The 20,339-nt window shown below is 43.3% G+C and overlaps 1 protein-coding gene across 2 annotated transcripts in view; it reads left to right on the top strand.

Moving 5' to 3' along the window:
* ARHGAP6 (Rho GTPase activating protein 6) overlaps positions 1 to 20,339 on the top strand; it is a 444,961-nt gene that overhangs the window by 370,672 nt on the left and 53,950 nt on the right. For both annotated transcript variants that reach the window (XM_069757660.1, XM_069757661.1), the window contains exons 4-5: positions 1,795 to 2,051; positions 19,249 to 19,444. In XM_069757660.1, coding sequence (XP_069613761.1) covers positions 1,795 to 2,051; positions 19,249 to 19,444 — 453 coding nt within the window. The remainder of the gene's footprint in view (positions 1 to 1,794; positions 2,052 to 19,248; positions 19,445 to 20,339) is intronic.

Below are 20,339 nucleotides of genomic sequence, written 5' to 3'. Positions count from 1 at the left end.
CGCTGCGGCGCCTCCCATCTTCATTACAAGATGTCCTCTTCTGATCTTCAGCCACGGCTCCGGCGCAGGCGTACTTTGCTCTGCCCTCTTGAGGGCAGAGGATAGTACTGCAGTGCGCAGGCGCCGGAAAGGTCAGAGGCCCGGCGCCTGCGCACTGCAGTACTTTGTCTGCCCTCAACAGAGCAGAGCAAAGTACGCCTGCGCCGGAGCCGTGGCTGAAGATCAGAAGAGGACGTCTTATAATGAAGATGGGAGGCGCCGCAGCGGACCAGAGACGCCCATCCGACCTGACCAGCAGCGGGACCGCCCCTTGGTGAGTATAATATAACGTCTTTTTCTCCTTTTTCAGGTAACATCGGGGGCTTATCTACAGCATTACAGAATGCTGCAGATAAGCCCCTGATGCCGGTGGGCTTACCTCACCCGCGATTTTCGGGGTGACAGGTTCCCTTTAAGTCTCTCTAATACAAGTATGTATGTAGTACAGATGCGTTAATATATATTCTGATCTTCATTTCCCCGAGATTCCAGCATTGGTATTCAGGTCGTTTTATACTCACGTGACTGCAATTCTGACTTGCTGGATCACACTCGGGTTTGTGTATGAGCTGGAAGTCACGTTTAGGCCACCTACTCACAATCTGCATTTGTTGAGTATTTTACATCAGTATTTGTAACCCAAAACCAGGAGTGGAACAGTCAGGAAAAGTATAATAGAAACACGTCACCACTTCTGTATTTATCACCCACTCCTGGTTTTGGCTTACAAATACTGAGGTAAAATATTGACCAAATACTGATAGTATGAAGATGGCCTTACAGTGTAAGCCTATGGAGCATCAGAACAAGGAATCATAGACTTTCATTCTAAAAGCCACTTCCGGGTCACACATAGAGCACAGTGTGATCCAGCGAGTCAAAATTTTAGTCACCTTAGAAGAGGACCTGAGCGGTGCTTGAAACCAAGGAAGACCTAGATCAGTGAGTATAGTAACTGCAATACATGTATTTTACACAGGAATAAAAAGTGTTATGAAGGTGCTTCTTTAAATTGTGAAATCAGGTGATTGATCTTTAATTCTAGGCAATTTATATGGCATATGGTCACTCATTAGTTAGCTTTGTTACCTCAGAGTAGAGTCAGATGGCCGTATAACTAAGACAAGGATCGCAACGCAAAGCTCGGACAGGCTGTCGGCTCTCCCGACCCGAGCGTGACAGCAGCTAGAAATACATGCGGTCACGTCCTGGGGAGGGAGGGGTGCGGCTAGGTTTGAATTTCAACAGGGGAACATGTGCATGATGTATTTATCCCCTCCTAGTCTTTGCATGTGTTTACTCAAAAAAACATACTGACCGACCCCGAAATGTCATCCCCTGCGCACAGACAGGGGAGTATGGCACAGTAAAGTATGTGAGCACATAAAGTTGTCAGTCTATGCCCCACTAAATGTAAAAATGAAGTATACATCAACATTTCAAAATGTCCTCCTTCCATCAGAATCTGTTTACATCTATGTCCCCACAATAAGTCTTTACACGTAGGAAGAAAGTCTGCATTGCACAGTATGAGGCAATAAAGACGGCCTCATTGGGAAAGATGTGATCCAGTGGCAGAAGGATGCATTAATAAGTGGAGGGCCCTGTGAACAGCTAAGGATTCATGTTTTGTAAATTTTGACTTTGGAAAGCTTTTAAAATGCCACAAAGTAAAAGTGTCAGCAGAAGTTGTTGGTTTTAATTAGTGCGAGCGGTATCCAGTGTGGTGATGATTATTCTTTTCTGTTATTCTAGAATTCTTACCGCAGGCATTTGGAATGGCACTATCACAAGTTATCGCCAATGACAGGGCGCACAAGCTGAAGCAAGATTCCCAAAAAGATGGGCAGAAGGAGGTCTCTGACTTTGTAACATCTATCCTGCCATTTGGATCTAGAAGACAGAATAAAGAACTCTCCAGTAGTAATTCATCTCTCAGCTCCACTTCAGAAACACCGAACGAATCCACATCTCCCAACACACCGGAGGCAGCGCCTCGCGCACGCAGGAGGGTGAGCATTGGTCATTCTTATACTCTACATTTCAGACAATGAAAACCAATCCAATATCTTTCATTTCTAAAGTTGTATTCTCTAAATCTGGTTTGCTAAATGCTCAGTTTTACATTTCGCTATGTCTATGCCACATTATCCTGTGTGCGATATTTCATATCGGCGAAAGTTACAAATCGCAGATCTGCAGAATGTACCAAAGTGTCATTCCATAATATTTTAGAAATAGATTTGTATCTGCAAAATAACATGGGCCATTCTCAGCCTGTCAGTCATGTTGGTTGGCTTTGGGGCATGTGTGTGTTCATACCACGCTGGAAAAATACACATTCATTTGCAATGTATAGGAAATAAAGCATAATTAATGTCATCTTTATGTACAGTTGCGCTCAAAAGTTTACATACCCCGGCAGAATTTTTGCTTTCTTGGCCTTTTTTCAGAAAATATGAATGATAACACCAAAACTTTTTCTCCACTCATGGTTAGTGGTTGGGTTGCTAAGGCCCGGGGTCCCATTAGCGTATGGCATCCGATGATTGTCTCATGTGAGAGCATCGGATGTGCTATGCTAATGATCCTCAGCTCCAGGTCTGCTGCAAACGTGAGCCGAGTGAGCTCCGTGCTCCGATGCGCTGGCACAGAGGAGACTAAGAAAGTAATTTCGCCATCTCTTCTGCTGCCGACGTCGGCGGGAATCGCACTGCACTCTGGTGATATCTGAGTGCAGACTTCACGGGTGCATGCGATCTGATTCTCGGGTGCAATCGCAGATTTCAGCTGTACCATAGAGAAACATTGGGGCTAGTGCAATCCGATTTTAGTTTTTTATCGAATAACACTCATCCGATTGCATCGCAAGTGGGGATGAGCCCAAACACTGCTAATACTATAGTTATAGTATTTTTTAAAAAATGTCTTGTGTCTTTAGACTTTACAATTAATGCTTAGTTTTATCAGAAAAAAGACCTAATAACTGTGCCTATGTGGAAATTTAAGCTCAAAACAGTCATATTTTTATTTCTGTAGATGACATTGTGTGTATGATAATGTATAGTTTCGCAGATGTGCTAATTAGAAACAAGAAAACTCAGGAACTCTTTATGCCAAGTTGGCACTCAGAACGCTATTGCTGGTCATTTTTTTTCTGCTACTACTTTTGAGGATTCACAGCCATAAAAGATGTCCATCATTTGCCGATATTAGAAAAGTGTTTCAAGTTTCTTAGACTGCAGTGTCAGTGAAATAGAAATTCTCATTTTACATAATCTTTTGCCAGTTAGTTGAGTATGGAAATATAAGGTACTAGATGGTGGCCCGATTCTAACGCATCGGGTATTCTAGAATATGCATGTCCACGTAGTATATTGCCCAGTCACATAGTATATTGCCCAGGTACGTAGTATATTGCCCAGCTACGTAGTATATTGCCCAGGTACGTAGTATATTGCCCAGTGACGTAGGATATTGCCCAGTGACGTTGTATATTGCCCAGTGACGTTGTATATTGCCCAGTGACTTAGTATATTGCCCAGCCATGTAGTATATTGCCCAGTGACGTATTATATTGCCCAGTGACATAGTATACAGCACAGAGCCACGTAGTATATTGCCCAGCCACATAGTATACAGCACAGTCACGTAGTATATTGGCCAGTCACATAGTATATTGCCCAGCTACATAGTATATTGCCCAGCTATGTAGTATATTGCCCAGCCACGTATGTAACAGGTTAAAAAATAAAAAATAAACATACTTACCTTCTGAAGGGCCCTTGTAGTTCTGTCGCCTGTGTGTGGTGCACGTGGAAGCTTCCGGTCCCAGGTTTGGTATGAGCGCAGGACCTGTGATGACGTCGCGGTCACATGACCGTGACGTCATGGAAGGTCCTTCTCGCATATCATCCTTAGCACCGGAACCTGCCGCTTGCACTGCCGAGGACAGGACGCCACGTAGGAGGGTGAGAATAACGTGTTTTTTTAAAATTATTATTTGTTGATGCATACGCATCATCAATAGTAAAAAGTTGGACACACAGGGTTAATAGCTGCGTAACCGGAGTGCGTTACACCGCGCTCGGGTAACGCTGGCATTAACCCTGTGTGAGGGCTGACTGGAGGGGAGTACGGAGCGTGCACTGACTGCGGGGAGGAAGGAGCGGCCATGTTGCTGTCGGACTGCGCCCGTCGCTGATTGGTCGTGGGCGTTTTGCCAAGACCAATCAGCGACTTGGATTCCATGACAGACAGAGGCCGCGACCAATGAATATCCGTGACAGAAAGACAGAAGGACAGACAGGACAGAAAGAAAGATGGAAATGACCCTTAGACAATTATATAGTAGAAAAAGTAAAGATAAATTAAGTCTGAAGCCTCAGTACTGGGAGATAATTCCTGTAGCCTGGTGATGCCTCCTGTAATAATAGCCAATACGAAACTCGGTGCTTGGAGTCATTTTATTAAATGATGTCATAATAGAAGCAATGTACTCAAATTATTACATGTGCATAGGCGTGAAGATCAGACCGTTATCACATGAATCCAGAATATAACTGCTCATGTAGTCTTTGTTTTTCTGCACGATCACTTGAGTTTCTATTTATTTCCCTAATTTCACAGTTTGCCTTGCATATTGAAGCAATAAAATAATAGATCTTGATGAGGTAGTGCAGTTGTCAGCTTTTAATTGCTACCATACTTGATACAAACCAGAGAACAATGTCAGATGTTTTCCTCATTTTAATAACATACTTCACAAATCCGCTTCATTCTATTTTATTTTGTTTTTTTTCTGCATTTTATCTTTTTGGTGGGATAATTAGTAGCTATGGTAATTAAAAAATTTTTTTTTATTTTAATGAGCGAGCTGCGATCCAAGCCTTTGTCCTTGTTTTTTTCTCAAATAAGTTGATCAAGATTAGTAATGGCTGCTACCAAATTTGTCGCTGCTTTTCATATGACTTGGATTTTTATGCAGCTATCAAGTGCAGTGCTCAAAGGGGTATTCCCATCGTGTATATTGTTGGGTTATCCTATTCAGTGAGCTGCCGCTGTAACCACGCACCTCTGCTGCACTGCTAATTCTAAAATCTCTGATTGAGTGAGAAATGCTGCAACCAATAAGTGATACATCATTGGATTCAGGGTCTCTTTGCATACATAAGGCTGCACTCAGACAAGGTAGCAAAAATCTACTGCCAGATTCCCTTTGTCCCGTTGCAATTTTTTTTAATCCATAGTTGTGCACATGAGTGAAATAACAACAGTGATATACTCGCCTTCCCCGGGTCACACACCGCCTCTCCATATCTCCTCTGGACTTTGTTGATCTACTGCACAGATGACATTACATCTACAAAGCATACCACCATTGAAGACAATCAATAAGCTCAATTACTCATGCCATCTGCAGATGCAGAGCTGCTGAGCTCAAAGATTGGCTGCAGCAGTGATGTGCACTGTAGACTTAACGTCACCACTGCAGCCAATCTAGAAATATCGAAGCAGCAGCATAAAGGCATCGCTTGACCAAGGCAGGGTGTCATTATTTTTATTTTACATCTGTAAGCCAAAAAAAAAAATTTAAATGGACAACTGATTTTGACCAATAAAACACATATGTTTATACATTACCTGTACAATATTAATATTAGCCTTTGAAGCACACAAGATAATGTAACAAAATCTTTGTGAATTCTACAGACTATAAAATAACCATATCCAATGAATGCACAGTCTGTTTATATGTAAGAACAAACATCAGTTTTTCTAGTTAATTGTTTGCCAGTCATCATCTCCCTCCCAAGTTTCTTGGACCTTTAATTTCATCACAAGCAAACCACAAAGTTATTCTCAGTTCCAGATCAAATAAATACATAACTTGGCCAAGAAAACATTGCTTGTGATTACTCCTTCTTGCTGTGGGAAACTGAATATTTTGGAACTTAAAAATTCATTGCAACTATTATCTTCCTTAATCAAGGCAGATGACTCTTATCAAGCCCTACGCCTTCCTCATTTACCATCGAACTCTGTTTGAAAGGGTTTACAAATGATCTCACACGAAAACACATTGAAATATGTCTTTCCATTGCCAGCATAGCCCAAAGCACAATTCTGATGAATACTTCAATCGACGTAAATTATAATACTGAATAAATTTTTTCAATTCATTGTTACATATATAGTACACGGACACATGTGGGTATGTGTGGAGTTTGATTACAATGTGCGGTCCTCACTCATAGGCATGAATAATGGCTGTTGTTTCATACAATACAGGGTCACAGTTAGGCCCCATTCACACGTTCTGGTGATTCCGGTATTGGAAAAACCAGAACTGGTGAGAGCCGTGGTCCATATCCACATGCCACATGTGTGTACGTATGTGACATTCATGTGTCCGTGTGCTGTACATGTGACACGTATATAATGAAATGCAGCATAGAAATTAAAGAGTGTTATATATTACACATGTTCAAAGATAGAGATAGATACTAAGGACAACATCTGCAAGGAGTTTGTATGTTCTCCCCGTGTTTGCGTGGGTTTCCTTCAGGTACTCCCGTTTCCTCCCACATTCCAAAGACATATTGATAGGGAATTTAGATTGTGAGCCCCAACGGGGACAGCGATGATAATGTGTGCAAACTGTAAAGCGCTGCGGAATATGTTAGGCTAGTTTCACATTTGCGGTTGAATCCGCAGTGTATCTTCCGCAACCTCAAACGCACGATAAACCACGTGCAAACGCAGCGGTTTTTTGATGCATCAGCTTACGCATGCAGTAAAAAAATGCAGCGTTTGCATGCTTTTTTTATGCGTTTTGCATGCGTTTTAAATTTTTGTGCGCATGGTGGAAAATATACCAGGATGTCTCAAGAGACCTTTCGGGATTTGCTTGGTCGTGTCCAAGAAGCCATCCGGAGACAGGACACCCAGCTCCATAGAGTGATACCTGCAGAGGAACGTCTCCTGGTCACATTAAGGTACGTAATAATTCTAAACAAACGCCTGTCATAATTATTATTGTTCTGCCTTGTATTAATTTTTTACTCTTTTATCTGTTTAGCTTCTTAATTTTTTTCTTTCTCTGTTTGGCAGATTCCTGGCTACTGGATAGATTCCATCATTGCTCCATTTTCAGTACCGGCTAGGAATTTCCACCCTGTCTGGAATTGTTGCGGACTTTTAAGAACTCGGATATGGGCCGATGTTTGTATGGAAAAAACTTTAATTTACCCCTGCCACGACCTCTCCCCAACACTCAAGGTCCACCGATGCAATTTGTTATGGTTGGGGCTGAGGCCTTTCAGATGTGTGAAAACCTACTGAAGCCATATTCCAGTCGGGACTTGAACCACACTGAAAGGCTTTTTAACTACACACTGACCAGGGCTCGAAGAACTGTTGAGTGTACCTTTGGGATTCTTGTCTCAAAATGGCGTATTCTTGGACACCCATTAATCTAAAAATGGAGAAAGTCGATGAGGTTGTCAAAGCCTGGGTGGTTCTCTACAATTACATAATGGCTAAGGAGCGACTCAACATTGAACTGGATGAACCAGTTGAAAACCTATTGCCAGATTTCCAGCAAAACACAAAGTGTACGGCGCAGTGTGTAGTCGGCGCATGGTGTGTGTTGCCGGCGGTGAAATACACAAAGAACCAAACAGTATTTGGGGCAAAAAAAATTAACTGCAGTGGCTTGGGGTAGAGTGACGGAACTGGGGGTTGTTGAGCTGTGATGCCTGGCTGGCGAAAGACGATGCAGGGGTTGCAGGAGAAAGGGCGATTAAACTAGTGGGGTCAGGGAGTTCAGGGATGGTACTGGAGGCATGGGATGGGAGAGACAAACCTGACATCACAGACACATTGGGAGGTGAGGGAGTGTGATTGTCCCCGTTTTTTTCCGTTGTTGGGATCTGCACTGCTGTGTGGGGAGCCTCAGTGTGGTGTGTTCCTGTGGCTCGGTGATGGTGGCCAGCCTGTCATGGTCCAGGTGCTGCTGCATGCTGGTGGTGAAGGGCATGCCAGGGTCTGGGTGCTGCTGCAGCTGGAACCTGGTGATGGTGGCCGGCCTGTCAAGGTCCGGGTGCTGCTGCATGCTGGTGGTGGTGAAGGCCATGCCAGGGTCCGGGTGCTGCTGGGACCTGGTGATGGTGGCCGGCCTGTGAAGGTCTGGGTGATGCTGCTGCTGCATGCTGGTGGTGGTGGTGAAGGCCATGCCAGGGTCCGGGTGCTGCTGCTGCAGCTGGGACCTGGTGATGGTGGCCGGCCTGTCAAGGTCCGGGTGCTGCTGCATGCTGGTGGCAGTGGAGGATGTGCAAGCAGGAGCAGCACTTGGCGGGGTGGTGGTGGGCTGTCCAACAGCACTCGGCATGGTGGTGGCGCTGTAGTGGTGTCCGGCAGGGCTTGGAAAGGTGGTGGCCGTGCCGTGGTATGCAGCAGAGCTCGGCATTGAGGTCAAGCGTGCCAGTGTTGGCACAGGTGGAAATGCCACCACTGGCTGCTGAAAATACCAAGTCTGCTGCATAGCCTGCACGTAAGCAGCATTGCAGGCCTGCATGACATTCAGCTGGAGATCAGGAGTAAGGTGTTCCGACATGCCCTGTTCAATTTGATTTGAAAAAATGATGTGCTGGCCTCTGGAGGTCGGTTTTCACTTGGTCAAGGCTTCGGGTGACATCCTGGATAAGTGTGTTCATAAGGTTGAAGCCACTATCCAGTCTGTCTCCTATCGCCTTGAGTCCATCATGAAATATCGAGCTCAACTGCAAAAACTCGGGCATGAGTGACCTGTCTGAGGCCCTCAGGAAGAGACCAAAAAAAAGAGGCAGAGGACTGGGACAGGGGAACACCTGATGGACCAGCTTCCTGGTCTCCAGTCTGTGTTGCAGGCCCACTTGCTGCTGCGCTGGTGGATGGCTGGGACGGGTCGGTGGCTGTTCGATGAAGGACCGCTCCAGAACCAGGCTCAAGTGTGCTCCTCCATGTGCTGTGAAAAGAAAAACATTATTACCAAACATTTACAATAGTTAAAGCCCAACTCCTGTGGAATAGAAAAATACAGATTAGGCAATACAACACAATCCAATACACCACAAAAATACTTACGTTCTTTGGGCAAGGACCGGTCTAAAAAAATGCCAGCATGCGGTGATGTTTTTATTTTCTGATCCTTGCTCCAGAACCAATGGGAACCTGGCTCTCTTGACGAAGGTCCTTGTTGAAGCGATCCTTCATCGAACGTCAACGTGTTCTGACTTTGAGCACTGTTTAAAAAAAAAAAAAAAACTAGTTACACAATGCACTTTTGGCTGGGATCACACACTGTGTGTGATGAGAGAAATTCTCAGGCGTTTCTCGCATCACACACAGTTGTGTGATCCCAGCCAAGGTCACTGCTGCATCACACCGCATTGCCGGGGCGTCGTCCCATCCATCCATCATCACTTGGGCCACCTCATTCCATAGTTTCCAGATCGTCACGTTGTCCAAGTGCTGCGGAACCTGGGTTTCCCACAACGGGACTCTCTCATGGACCAGGGATATGAGGATGTCCTTGTCAACAAGGTCTTCATCCCATTCTGGAAACTAGAAAAGAAAGAAATGCATTCATGTTGGAGAGATTAAAAAAGGAAAAGAAAGAAAACAACAGAGACAGAAAACAGGCAAGAATAATTAAAGTCAAGGGTAAAAAAAGGAGTCAAGACCAAAAAGGTAAAGAAATAAGCAAAGTGAAGAAATGAACAGGCAAGAATAATACATTCAGGATACAACAAACAGAGTACAATCAGTCAGGTATACTTACACGCCGCCTTGCCACACGAACTTGTCCATGCTGCTCCTGCTTGGCCTCTGCTGCAATTGAAGAACTGTTCTGAAAAAGAAAAAAAAAATTGGAACATGTGTATATGTGACAGAGAATACTTACCAATCTGAAGAGGTGAGTACTCAATTCACTTTCCTGTCCACCATGTTCAGGGCCAGGATGCTCCTCTGAAGAAGAAGACAACATTCTGATGAATGCTGCAAGAAAAAAGAGACAGAAATTATTACTACATATAAAGAGAGAAAAAAGAAAAGACAGACATTGGCTTTTATACTCACATTGTCTAAAGTGGAGATTCTTCACAGGTTCAGAGCTTCTTCTTTTCTTGTTGTTAGTCTGCAGAGTTTTGGACTGCAAATGCCCACTCCCTCTTTTTATCTGTGTGTGGGGGGTGGCTAATTAGTGTCTAGACAGGTTTACTCTGGAAAAACACGTGTTCACAAACACAAACAAACGCGTGTGCTTGCAAATGCATGCGTTCTCATAGACTGAAATGCATTGTTTTGACGCATTCCTTTCGCAAACAACCGCATACATTTCTAGGCAGCAAATTGACGCCTCCAAAATTGCAACATGTTGCATTTACCGCGCCAAGCCGTAGACAACGAAACGACGCATGCGTCGTCAAACGCGGCAAAAAGCATCCAATCGCATGTACCTGGGTCCCCAATGCTAAAGATAGGAAAACACAACACATGCAGAAATATGCGGCATCAATGCTGCGGACACAACAAATGTGAAATCGGCCTTATCGCTATGTAAAAATAAAGATTATTATTATTATAGATAGCGATGAGGAACATGATGGCGTGAGGTTAACTAATATCCATAAAAGTTTCCAGCCTATTAATATCAGCTCACAGTTGTTTGCATAGCCTTTACTGGACCCCCCAAAAAATGACATGGGGGTCCCCCTTATTTTTAATGATCATCAAAGGCTAAACAGACAGCTGCGGGCTGATATTAATAGGCTGGGAAGGGGACATGGATATTTGCCCCCTCCCAGACTAATAACACCAGCCCTTTGCCGCCAGAAATGGCGCTTAGCCTTGACTCTTTCTGCTTGCCCTCGTGTGTTAGCAAGCAGGGTAATAGTTTTGGGGTTGATGTCAGCTTTGTAACGTCAGCTAGCATCGAGCCCAGGAATGAGTAATGGAGAGGCATCTAACCCCGTAGTCAAAAGTAATAAACACACACAGAGAAAAGTCCTTTACTTGTAAAAATCACTCCTGCCCCTTTTTTACTCATTTATTACCAATCAAACAAAAAAATCCAATGTGGTCCACTGTAAAATCTATCCCAGGTCTACGACAATGCCCGACTCAACGTCATTTTTTTGGGCCCCCCCTTTTTAATAACCAATAAAAGCTGACAGCTGTGACCTGTTATTAATAGGCTGGGAATCTTTATGGATATTGGCCCCTTCCCAGAATAATATCCCCCAGCTATCAGCTTTCCCTCAGCTGGATATTAGAAATAAGAAGGTCACCATGTTGTTTTTTTAATTTTTCATGCGCGTCAGTTGCTGACTACAACGCTCATCAGCGTCGCCTGTTTTCGCTGATTGCTGGTTCTCCTCCTATCTCTCTGACCGATCCTTCACTGTATGTTTTGCTGGTTCCTCCTCCTCTCACCTTCCCCTTACGGTTGGGGTTCCTCAAGGATCAGTCCTAGGCCCCCTCCTCTTCTCTTTGTATACTGCCCCTATTGGACAAACAATCAGTAGATTTGGTTTCCAGTACCATCTCTATGCTGACGACACCCAATTATACACTTCTGCTCCTGATATCACACCGACCTTTTTAGAAAACACCAGTGATTGTCTTACCGCTGTCTCTAACATCATGTCCTCCCTCTACCTGAAACTAAACCTGTCAAAAACTGAACTCCTCGTGTTCTCTCCCTCTACTAACCTACCTTTGCCTGACATTGCCATCTCCGTGTGCGGTTCCACCATTACTCCAAAGCAACATGCCCGCTGCCTTGCCTTTCATTCACCCCCTACATCCGATCACTGGCTCGCTCTTCTTACCTGCATCTCAAAAACATTTCTAGAATTCGCCCTTTTCTTACTTTCGACTCTGCAAAAACTCTGACTGTTTCACTTATTCATTCTCGTCTGGACTATTGTAACTCTCTATTAATTGGCCTCCCTCTTGCAAAACTCTCCCCGCTCCAATCTGTCCTGAATGCTGCAGCCAGGATCATATTCCTCACCAACCGTTACACCGATGCCTCTACCCTGTGCCAGTCATTACACTGGCTACCCATCCACTCCAGAATCCAGTACAAAACTACTACCCTCATCCACAAAGCACTCCATGGCTCAGCACCACCCTACATCTCCTCCCTGGTATCAGTCTACCACCCTACCCGTGCCCTCCGCTCCGCTAATGACCTCAGGTTAGCATCCTCAATAATCAGAACCTCCCACTCCCGTCTCCAAGACTTTACACGTGCTGCGCCGATTCTTTGGAATGCACTACCTAGGCTAATACGATTAATCCTCAATCCCCACAGTTTTAAACGTGCCCTAAAAACTCATTTGTTCAGACTGGCCTACCGCCTCAATGCATTAACCTAACGATCCCTGTGTGGCCTATTTATAATAAAAAAAAAAAAAAAAAAAGGTTCCTCGCATCATGTTCTCATACACTTTATGCAGTATTAGCCCTCTGTGTCTGTACTGCTACATACTTAGGCAGTGAACTGGTTCATGCAGCTTTACATGAACACCTGAGCCTTACACTATGGCTGGTCCGAATAACTAAAGCAATTGTTACCATCCACCTCTCGTGTCTCCCCTTTTCCCCATAGTTTGTAAGCTTGCGAGCAGGGCCCTCACTCCTCCTGGTATCTGTTTTGAACTGTATTTCTGTTATGCTGTAATGTCTATTGTCTGTACAAGTCCCCTCTATAATTTGTAAAGCGCTGCGGAATATGTTGGCGCTATATAAATAAAAATTATTATTATTATTATTATTATATTGCAGGGAGACCAGGCAAGTATGATGGTTGTAGTCAGCACCTGCCATCTGTAAATAGCGTGCATGAAATAAATTAAAAACGACGTGGAAAAAAGACCTGAAATCATTTTGAGTGGAAAAAGAAAAATAGATAACTAAAATAATGTGGTTGCCTAAATATGCGTACCCTTGAACTCATATTTTATTGATGTACCCTTTGATTTTTAACAGTATTCAGTCTTTTTGGTAGGAGTATATTAGTAGGTACATTTAGAATTGGCAATCTTTGCCCATTCGTCCTTGCAGAAGTGCTCTAAATGTCAGATTGTTGAGGGTATCCCCTGTGTGCAGTTTTCTTCAGGTCAACCCGCAGATTATCAATTGCATTCGGGTATGGGCTCTGGCTGGCCCAATACAAAACTTTGATCTGATCTTCTTCTGGCAAATCCATTCTTTTGTTGATATATGTTGATAATTGTGTTGAAAGGTGAAATTCCTCTCCAACTTCAGCTTTTTAATATGTAGTAGGTGTAATATTATTAGCAAATACCTTCAATTAGAAATGTAGTATAGTTCTTCAGATTTGCTATGTCACTTACCTCATGTAGTGCATTGCAGTAGCTTCCATGGTTATCACCACTCATATAGTGACATTTAGTTAGACATCTCTTAGTGGTTATAACCATGTACAGGCGAATAAGAAAAACTGTATATTATGTAGCGTTTCCCTTAATTCGGGTCTTGGGGGACACTCGCTTTGCACAGGAATAACGCATACAGGCATGATTTCTCACACAAATTAAGTCCGTTCCAGTTTATAATAGCATCATAAACCGCACCGTAAGCCAGGTTACACACAGTCTGTTACTTTAACACGTGTTACAAAACATTCGGTAGTCACGTCTTTCCTCTCCATTACAGTTCATTACATGCATCAGCGGAACATATTAAACCCCGACAGTCTGTTCCAATGGCAGATACGTCTCTGCCGTATATCACAGGTTTTTCCCATACCAGGAGCTACCTCTCAGGAGCTTCGGCTCCACACACTGACTCTTGCCAGTGTTGGTTCACAGGGAAACTGCCTCACTGGGATCACCGTCCTTGTGCCCAGGGCCCTCGGATAGTCCAGACCCACAGTAGGACCGGTAGCTTCCCCAACACAGAAACCGTCTCAGGCTCTGTAGATGCAGCCTTTCCATGCGCTTCCAGGAAGTCAAATCACAGGCACTTCCAACACACAGGCCATCAGTCCATGATCTTACCAAGTGCTTACAGGACTCCAGTCCATCCGCGGACAATCCAACACTCTGACCATTCCAGGACTTACACTCTTACCAGGTGCTTGCAGGACTCCAGCCCATCCCAGGACAATCCAACACCCTCGAGCATTCAGTCCATAGCCTCAGCAGTGCTTCCGGGACTCCAGCCCACTTCAGGACAATCCAACACTCTGACCCGTCCACTAGATCCAAGGTCTCAGGTGCCTGCGGACTTCCCCAATGCCAGGAGACTCCAACACCCTCGTCCAGGACCTTGCACATGGAACAAACAGATCCATACACCGGAACCATGTGACCCACACCCTGGTCACATTATCTACCTGTAACCACACCCCTGGGTGGGAGTGTGGGTGTGTGTGGCTAGTTTGACCCTCCCATCTCTCATAACTAGCCCTGCAAGTCTTCCATTAGCATTACACAATTACTTGTGGGACTACAGGTCCCAGAACACCAACAAACTTCAGACTGACAGCGCAGAGTGTCTGTCTTCCTCTGCAACACACACACCGGCCATTTACACTCCTGCCGGACTTTGTCTCATCACATTTATGCCTCCAAGCACATCTTGAAGCGCACACACAGCGCTCCCTGGCTGTAATGTGGGTCACTGCACCACAATTATTATAATCATCACATCTACAGGGTGGGCCATGTATATGAATACACCTAAATAAAATGAGAATGGTTGGCGATATCAACTTCCTGTTTGTGGCACATTAGTATATGGGAGTGGGAAAACTTTTCAAGATGGGTGGTGACCATGGTGGCCATTTTGAAGATGGCCATTTTGGATCCAACTTTATTTTTCCAATGGGAAGAGGGTCATGTGACACATCAAACTTATTGAAAATTTCACAAGACAAACAATGCTGTACTTGGTTTTAACGTAACTTTTTTCTTTCATGAGTTATTTACAAGTTTCTCTTTGTTTACAGCCGTCGCAGAGGTTAACACGTGAGGAGCAGATAGAAATTGTGTTGATGTCTGGTGAACACAGTACCCGGGTCATTGCAGCAGATTTCAATGCAAGACACCCGACGCAAGAAAACTGTCACCATTCCCATTTCATATAGGTGTATCTATATAAATGGCCCACCCAAAAAAGTTTGCCTCATCACTGAACATAATGTTCTATGTAAACTCAGGGTCCTATTCCAATGTTTGTTTTGCCCATTCTGCAAATTCATCGTGCCGATCTGGGTCATCCTCGCTGAGATGCTGCAGCAGCTGGATTTTGTAAGGGTGCCATTTATGAGTAGCTAATATCCGCTGAAGGGATGTTCGACTGATGCCAGATCGGCGCACTGAACCCCCGGTGGAAGATTCCCTATAATGAGGCAGATGGAGGCACTGTGGACGCCATAGGACCTGTGATCTGTCGGTATCCGTCTTTTAGTATTGCATAAAAGTGCTGTCGGACACAGTTTTGTGCACTTCTGAAAAAGACAACGCTAAACAGAGGCCAGATGGAGTCCAGAGTAACTCTGCTGCCTCATTATAGTGAATGGATACCTCCGGGGTTTCATCTGAATCACGTCACTCAGAGATTTAGATGGAAAACCCTGATGTAAGTGCTCAGAGTAGAGCACCAGATAAATGTGATCATAAATGTTATGTAAAATGCTCCCAATAAAAGCTTAACCTCAATCCACAAAAAAATCAAGTCCTCACTTAAATCTCTTATCTGTCAAGGGAAGTATAGGGGGCTTCCACATTACTGTTAGCACAAAGGATCTGGAAAAGTGAAATGGTTTTTCACCCCCAAAAGAAATTGAGCAAATTCTCCGCTCCCAAGTCCAAATGCCCCCCTCCCTTCTGAGCCCCAGTGTGCATAAACCACATTTAGCACCCACATGTTTGGCATTTCTCTAGTGATGAGCGCCCACCTATTTTACAAGTGCCTGTCTCCAGAAACATGAGCTGGGTATAATGTACTGGCCACTACAGCGTACTGGTCACTACAACTGCAGTTTGTAATTTTCACTCAGCAACATTCACTGTTGCTTGTTTCTGGAAAACACCCATGGAGTCAAAATCATCACTACATCTGTAAATACCGGTAAATATATAGAATTTCCAAAATGGGGTCACTTTGAGGGAGGATTCTGCTTTTCTAGCACTTAGGGGCTCTTTATATGGGATCCACAAACTATTCTAGGAAAATCTGCGCTTCAGGAGGCAAATAGTGCTCCTTCCCTCCCAAGTCTCTCGATATGGCAAAATAGTATTGTACAGCCACATATGAGGTATTTCTGTATTCAGCAGAAATTGTTTCATTTTTACCCATGAAAATGTAAAACTTAGGGCTAACACACAATGTTGGTGGAAAAAATGTAAATTATTTTTTCTTCACTACCCAATGGTATAAAAGTCTGTGACATACCTGTGGTGTAAATATAACAACTGCACCCCTAGATGAATTCATTGAGAGGTTTAGTTTGTAAAATGTGGTCACTTATGGGAGGTTTTCTGTTAAAGCATCTCAGGGGCTCTGCCACTGTAACATGGCACCCTCAATCAAGTTCAGCAAAATCTGCACTGTAGTATGGAGCTACTTCCCTTCTGAGCTTTGCACTGTGCCTCAAAAGTAGTTTTCAACCACATTTGGGGTATCGGTGAACCCAGGAGAAATTGCACAACAAATTTTGGAGTCTATTTTCTCCTGTTACCCTTGTGAAAATACAAAATTTGTAGCTAAAAAAGATTTTTTATTTATTTTCATGGCTCAACATTATAAATTCTGTGAAGCATCTGGGGGTTCAAGGTGCTGAATACACATCTAGATAAGATCCCTAAGGGGTCTAGTTTCTAAAATGGTGTCACTTGTTGGGGGTTTCCGCTGTTTAGGCACATTAGGGACTCTCGAAACACGACATGTCATCCGCTAATTATTCCAGCAAATTTTACATTCAAAAAGTCAAATGGCGCTCCTTTCCTTCCAAGCCCTGCTGTGCACCCAAACAGTAGTTTTCCATCACATATTGGGTATCTGTGTACTCAGTAGAAATTGCACAACAAATTGTATGGAGCAATTTCTCCTGTTACTCTTATGAAAATGCAAAATTTGGAGCTAAAATAGATTTATATGGGAAAAATGTGATTTTTATTTTTTTTATTTTCACAGCTCTACGTTATAAACTTCTGTGAAGCACCTGTGGGTTCAAGGTGTTCAATAGACATCTAGATAAGTTCCCTGAGGGATCTAGTTTCCAAAATGGGTTCACTTGTGGGAGGTTTCCACTGTTTAGTTACATCAGAGGGCTTTCCAAACATGACATGGCGTTCACTAATTTTGCCAACAAATTTTACATTCAAAAAGTGAAATGGCACTCCTTCCTGTCAGAGACCTACCGTGTGCCCAAACAGTGGTATTCCCCCACTTATCTGCATGCTCTATAGAAATTGCACAACAAATTTTGTGGTCCATTTTCTCCTTTTACCCTTGTGAAAGGTCTAAAGGAAAATTCCTGTGAAGCACCTGAAGGGTTAATAAACTTCTTGAATGTGGTTTCGAGTAACTTAAGGGGTGCAGTTTTTAGAATGGTGTCACTTTTGGGTACTTTGTCATATAAGCCCTTCAAAGTCACTTCAAATGTGAGGTGGTCCCTAAAAAAATGGTTTTGCAAATTTTGTTGGAAAAATGAGAAATTGCTGGTCAACTTTTAACCCTTATAACTTCCTAACAAAAAAAAGTTTCAAAAATTATGCTGATGTAATGTAGACATGTGGGAAATGCTATTGACTAATTATTTTGTGTGATATGACTCTGATTTAACCCCTTAACCCCGGAGCTTTTTTCGGTTTTGCATTTTTGTTTATCGCTCCCCTCCTTCCCAGAGCCATAACTTTTTTATTTTTCCATCAATATGGCCGTGTGAGGGCTAATTTTTTGCGGGATGAGTTGTACATTTGAACACCATTGGTTTTACCATGTCCTGTACTAAACAACGGGAAAAAAATTCCAAGTGGGCTGAAATTGCAAAAAAAGTGTATCCCCACACTTGTTTTTTGTTTTATTTTCTTGTTAAGTTTACTAAATTCTAAAACTAACCTGCCATTATGATTCTCCAGGTCATTTTGAGTTCATAGACACCTAATATGTGTTTTTATTATCTAGGTGGTAAAAAAAAAAATTCCAACGTTTGCTGAAAAAAAAAAATATTCAGACCCGTAGCGTCTCCATTTTTCGTCAACTGGGGTTGGGGGGGGAGGGCTTATTTTTTTCGTGCCGAGCTGATGTTTTTAATGATACCATTTCAGTGCAGATACATTCTTTTGATCTCCTGTTATTGCATTTTAATGCAATGTTGCGGCGACCAAAAAAATGTAATTCTGGTGTTTTTAATTTTTTTCTCGCTACGCTGTTTAGCGATCAGGTTAATTCTTTTTTTTTATTGATAGATCTGGCGTTTCTGAACTCAGCGATACCAAATATCTGTAGGTTTGATTTTTTTCTATTGTTTTACTTTGAGTGGGGCGAAAGGGGGGGGGGGGATTTGAACTTTTATATTTATTTTATTTTTTTCATATTTAAAAAAAAAAAATGTCTACTTTTGCCATGCTTCAGTAGTCTCCATGGGAGGCTTGAAGCTCTCATAGCCTGATCAGCTCTGCTATATAGGGGTGATGCTCAGATCGCCCCTATGTAGCTGAATTACTGCATTGCTATGAGCGCCGACAACAGGGTGGCCCTCACCGCAATCTGGCATCAACAACCGTAGAGGTCTCAAGTTGTCATGCCGATGCACCGCTGACCCCCGATCACGTGACGGGGGTCAGCGGTGCGCGCATTTCCAGTCGGATGGCTGGAAGCGCTTGTTAAATGCCACTGTTAGAGTTTGACAGCGGCATTTAACTAGTTAATGGGCGCGGGCGGAATTGCAACATGTTAGGCCTCTCTCAGCAATGCCTGCATTTATGGGTTAGTAGGAACCTATGTAAGGGAGAGGCACAGCAGAGATGGCTGATTGATCAGTCGAAGCATTATTTGTCTGACAGCCATCTAATGTGTATAGGGGACTCAAAACTTTTCATATTCTGCTACAAGACTATGTGCATTGCAGAATGCATAAGTATTAGCACTGTATACATTTAGGCTGTTTTTCCTGTGTTGCAGGGTGCAATGTCTGTGGACTCCATTACAGATCTTGATGACAATCAGTCTCGACTCCTAGAGGCACTACAGCTGTCTTTGCCAGCCGAAGCACAAAGCAAGAAAGAAAAGGAAAGGGATAAAAAGCTCAGTCTGAACCCAATCTACAGACAAGTTCCCAGGCTTGTGGACAGCTGCTGTCTACATTTAGAAAAGAATGGTAAGTGTTAGGCTGATGTTTCCAGGGGTTACTCGCAGACTAATGGTACAGTAGTAAAATACAGTCTATAGTGAATGAGTATGCAGAAAAAGCTGGCTCCTACTTACAGGGCCTTTTAGTCCAGTATATACAGTATATGTAATTTGTTAATACTTCGCTGTTTTTAGCATGAGCAGCTGATTGTTGCAGATTCGTTATGCTTGGGCTATCATGGGACGCAGCTAACTATAAACAGCTTGCTTTCTTACACCACAAGCGTTCTTCCATTACATTACTAAGCATGAGTTTAGGAAGTAATCCCAATGTAATCAAAAACTTTTCATTGTAGAACTTTAAACATTACTTAGTAAAGTAAACCTTTTTTTTAGTATAAATTTTAATCTTGCTTCAGTATGGTTTTATTGGTGCTAGATTATCAAATATTTGGTGATTATTGTATGGTTATAAAAAGGCCGATGTCATGAGCCTGACATTCAAACTACAGACCGCAATGTCTAATCTGACTGCGGGTCTCCTGCCCATAACTCGGCAGCCTCATTTGTGCCTAAAGGAGACCCATGGCCGGTCCATGAACACATGCTAAAGAATACTAACGCAAAATCTGTAACTTGTCAATCTTTAGTTGTTGTTCCATCTTCTTTGAAATTCTACTTCTATATAGTGACAAAGTTTTGCAATCGAATAATGAAATTGCCATGATCATTTTTTTTGTTTTAGATGCTTCCTTAGTAGTGATGAGCGACTATACTCGGTGCACGGGTTTTCCCAAGCACGCTCGGGTGGTCTCCGAGTATTTGTTAGTGCTCGGAGATTTAGTTTTCATCACCACAGCTGAATGATTTACAGCTGATAGACAGCTTGAATACATGTGGGGATTCCCTGGCAACCAGGCAAC

The sequence above is a fragment of the Ranitomeya imitator genome, chromosome 3 (genome assembly GCF_032444005.1).
Source record: "Ranitomeya imitator isolate aRanImi1 chromosome 3, aRanImi1.pri, whole genome shotgun sequence".
NCBI classification, from domain to species: Eukaryota; Metazoa; Chordata; class Amphibia; order Anura; family Dendrobatidae; genus Ranitomeya; species Ranitomeya imitator.
This window is presented reverse-complemented; position numbering and strand designations above follow the sequence as displayed.